A 3,542-nucleotide genomic window follows, 5' to 3' on the forward strand; every position below is an offset into this window, starting at 1 on the left:
CCATATCCAGTTGCTTGAATAACTATTTTTGGCGTATTGTTTTGAATTGCATAACGATGGCCTGAAAGTAACGGCGCCTGAAAAATGGCGGAATGTTTACGGTCATAAGGCCTTCTCCTTTGACATATTACCACTAGTTCCTGTTGCCCACACATGCGTAGTGAACTATGTGAAAGAGCTACATTCAATATCTTCCCTGATTGCATGTGCAGTGACAGGAAATATATCAAAGGTGAAGGCTCCTGACTTGTAAACATTTCTCGTCTCGACCATTGTCTCGACAATTTGCATAGCAATGGCCAAATGTGATGTGTTTATGTCTCAGCGCTTTACACCATAAGTCCCGTCGCTGCACATGCATACTCGAAACGATGAACGTGCTTATAAACTTACTGAGTATGGCACAGCCCTCCTGGAAGGTTTTCTCATGAGACATCGTGTCGTTCCCAACAGAAAGATCCCCCGTCACGGCAATGTCGTACAGACATTCCTTAGCCGTTGTGCCTCCACACACGGCCACAGCCTGCTGCAGCAGCGCGGCGTCGCCGAACAGCGCCGTCAGGTCGTCCCCAAAAAACGTCGGTTGGTACGAGTCGTCACCGTACGTCATTGCCGTGGTGCCTTCTGGGTAGTAGGTGAACAGGCTCATGTCGCTGACGGTTGTGCCGTCAAAGGTGCTCAATGCTCGCAGAGACCCTGTTTAATATATCATCATAATTTATTTGCAACATGCAATTATGTAGATAAACATTATAAGCCTTTCAATCAACAAGATGTACAGTCATTGAAAAAAAAATGTTACCCAAATATGTTGGACCAAGGTGGTTGGACCTTGATTACATGCTATATGAAAGCATACAGATTACTTACACACAAACTCAACTTAACTAACAACAGAGTACTAGAAAAAATGTAACATGTTGTAGTTAACAAATCATGTCTTTTGATGTTCTCCTGTTGGATCATTAGAAAGCGTATATGGGCGTAAAAGCTGCAGCGTATAAAGAATTCTAATTGAATCGTAATGAGTATGATTTGAATGCGTGGGGAGCATATCGTCGTTAATTGGATCACAGCAGCATTTGGTTTGATCAACAGACGGAACCTGTGAATCAACAAGGTGGACATGATGCCAATGAAAGATGTACACTTGGATATGATTCAATGGGAATACTCACATGTGTTTCCAAAACTGAACAGCTCCTCTTCTTTCGGATTCCTGGGGTCTGCCAATGGCACATCCGTTCCGTTGGGGTAGACAAAATCATCCTGGTAACGTCCGTCAAAATTACCGAGCATTCCCTCGAGCTGCCCCTGCATGTCCAGTGCCACGCCCACGATGTAGGTGAGGATGTTGTTGGAGAGGGTGATGACGATGGATGCTCCGGACGGGAAGGACACCAGGAGGCCGCTTGGGTTCGTTTGGTTTGTTTGGCCGTTGCCATTAGCTGCGGACAGAAGAGTTGAAATTTTAACATTTTGTAACAGAACGAGCTTTGAGTTTTTGAATGTGTAAAAAAAAAACACTTTGCTTTGGGGGATTTTAGTGAACGCAAAAGAATTCCCAATATAAAGCGCCGTCTTCACTATAAAACTTGTTGCCAGCATTCTGACACTGCATAAACTGATCCATGGAGTGAACTGGTAACATTTCCAATACAGTGCCCTTCGATTTTTAAGGATTGTATATATTCCACATCTATTAGTCATCAATCCACCCACTTCAGAAAGGTAACAGGTACGAGGGGCATTCAATAAGTAATGTCCCTGACCCACTTCCAGTTGTCTGATCTAGATGAAATTTTGCATGTGTACACATGTAATGAGTCATATCTCTATAGGTTATGTTGCAAAAAACAGCTCTGAACTAATTGTGGTTACTGATTTACTGGTGTTTGAACTGAGTCAGGTGTGAAATGGACCAGGTGTGAAATGGAGCAAGTTGAGTGTCGCGCAGTGATCCAGTTTTTGTATTTGAAAGGACGCACACTAAAGGGGACTTTTGATGAAATGAAAAAAAACTTATGGTGATGATGCCCCATCATATGATCTTGTAAAACGCTGGCATCCTGAATTCAAACATGGCCGGAAGTCTGTGGAAACAGCTCCCAGACCTGGTCGTCCCTCTTCTGCCATTGATGAGGCATCTGTCGGAGGACCAACCTGGGATGTCCTACAAGAACGGTGTCCAGAGCTACATCAAATGATGGGAGAAATGCAAAACTCTGGGTGGTTCCTATGAAGAGAAAGACTAATAACTGTGCCAAGTTTCATTAATCTCCTGCTATGGGAAATGGGTCAGGGACATTACTTATTGAATGCCCCTCGTAGTAGCATGTCGTTTTATTTCCATCACAACTGATTTACCGCGTCAGGTATGTAAATTGCATACGTGATGTGTGTAATTAACAAAAGGTACGTACCGTATCTTGGAAAGAACCTGCCATCGCTGAACGTGCTCCTGCTGCCGTTAACGATAGCTGAGACCGGCACCTCTTGGCCGTTCACTCGGACCCGGAATCTACTGGAATCCTCGGTCAGGAACACCTCGACTTTGTCGTTCGGTTGTCGGAAGGCAAAGGCACTACAGATGGAACAGAAACATGGTATTCTAAAGCATGTGAAATTATATTCAACTTGGCAAGAAGTTTATCTGCTCAAAATATAGAAATCTAAACTGCGCAGGATAAAAGAATAACACATTTGCTGGTAGACTAGCAAAGAAGGCAGAACCTACTAACATCCTAGGAAATACTTAAAAAGAGCAATACTGGTCACTCGTTTCGTTAGCTAGACAGATTTAGTCATATATTTAAGTGGACAGGTATTTTTTATTACAAGTCACCTAATGCAACTAGTGGGAGAACTTTGGTGCATTCATACTAAAGGCGAGAGCACGGGCTGAAAATTTGAAGTATTGTGATGCAGCTTGGAGGGAGTAAAATAACAAAGGATAAAGAAGCGGACCGGAAAGGCAAGAAGACACCAGCTGAAAAACAGGAAGGAGAATAATGCCCATAAAACACTGTCATACGTAAAAATCGTAGCCTTGACGTTTTCGTTCCGGGTCGACGGTTGGGAGGTGCGTCCCTGCAGTTCAAATCGGTAGGGGGCGCTGCTGCGACTGCGCAGAAGGACGTACTCGCCGAACCCGTTGAAAGTGAACTCAATGCCGTCAGCGCTGGCTAAATGAGGGTCTCCAAATCCAGTGCCTGGGTGCAATGATTAATATATCGAGTTTGTACATAGGGCAAAATAGAAGTATACAGGGTATGTAATGTACATATGTGTCTGATGTAATTTTAGTGTGTTTACTTTTGTAATCTTTCTGTCATGTCCGTTATGTGTGTGTTGATGTATTTAAACTTTAAAAATTTTTTAAAAGGATAGGTACTAGAATGGACATCATATATGATTCTGAATCCTGTAGACGATAGAAAGTAATTGGCCAGACTATTATGGAATGTTTTGGAAATGGAAATTGGAAAGAAAATACAATGTGACGGTTCTCATGTTTGAGATGGTTTTGAATTACTATTACA

General features: G+C 42.9%; 1 protein-coding gene across 1 annotated transcript in view; it reads right to left on the reverse strand.

The window, feature by feature from the left end:
* LOC118405005 overlaps positions 1-3,215 on the reverse strand; it is a 20,169-nt gene extending 16,954 nt beyond the window's left edge. Inside the window, exons 1-4 of the mRNA XM_035804405.1 lie at positions 3,035-3,215; positions 2,424-2,584; positions 1,179-1,448; positions 394-696 (exon numbers count right to left, since the gene is read on the reverse strand). Coding sequence (XP_035660298.1) covers positions 394-696; positions 1,179-1,320 — 445 coding nt within the window. The 5' untranslated portion in view covers positions 1,321-1,448; positions 2,424-2,584; positions 3,035-3,215. The remainder of the gene's footprint in view (positions 1-393; positions 697-1,178; positions 1,449-2,423; positions 2,585-3,034) is intronic.
* Positions 3,216-3,542: the final 327 nt, after the last annotated feature.

This window comes from Branchiostoma floridae, chromosome 17 (genome assembly GCF_000003815.2).
Source record: "Branchiostoma floridae strain S238N-H82 chromosome 17, Bfl_VNyyK, whole genome shotgun sequence".
In the NCBI taxonomy this organism is placed as follows: Eukaryota; Metazoa; Chordata; class Leptocardii; order Amphioxiformes; family Branchiostomatidae; genus Branchiostoma; species Branchiostoma floridae.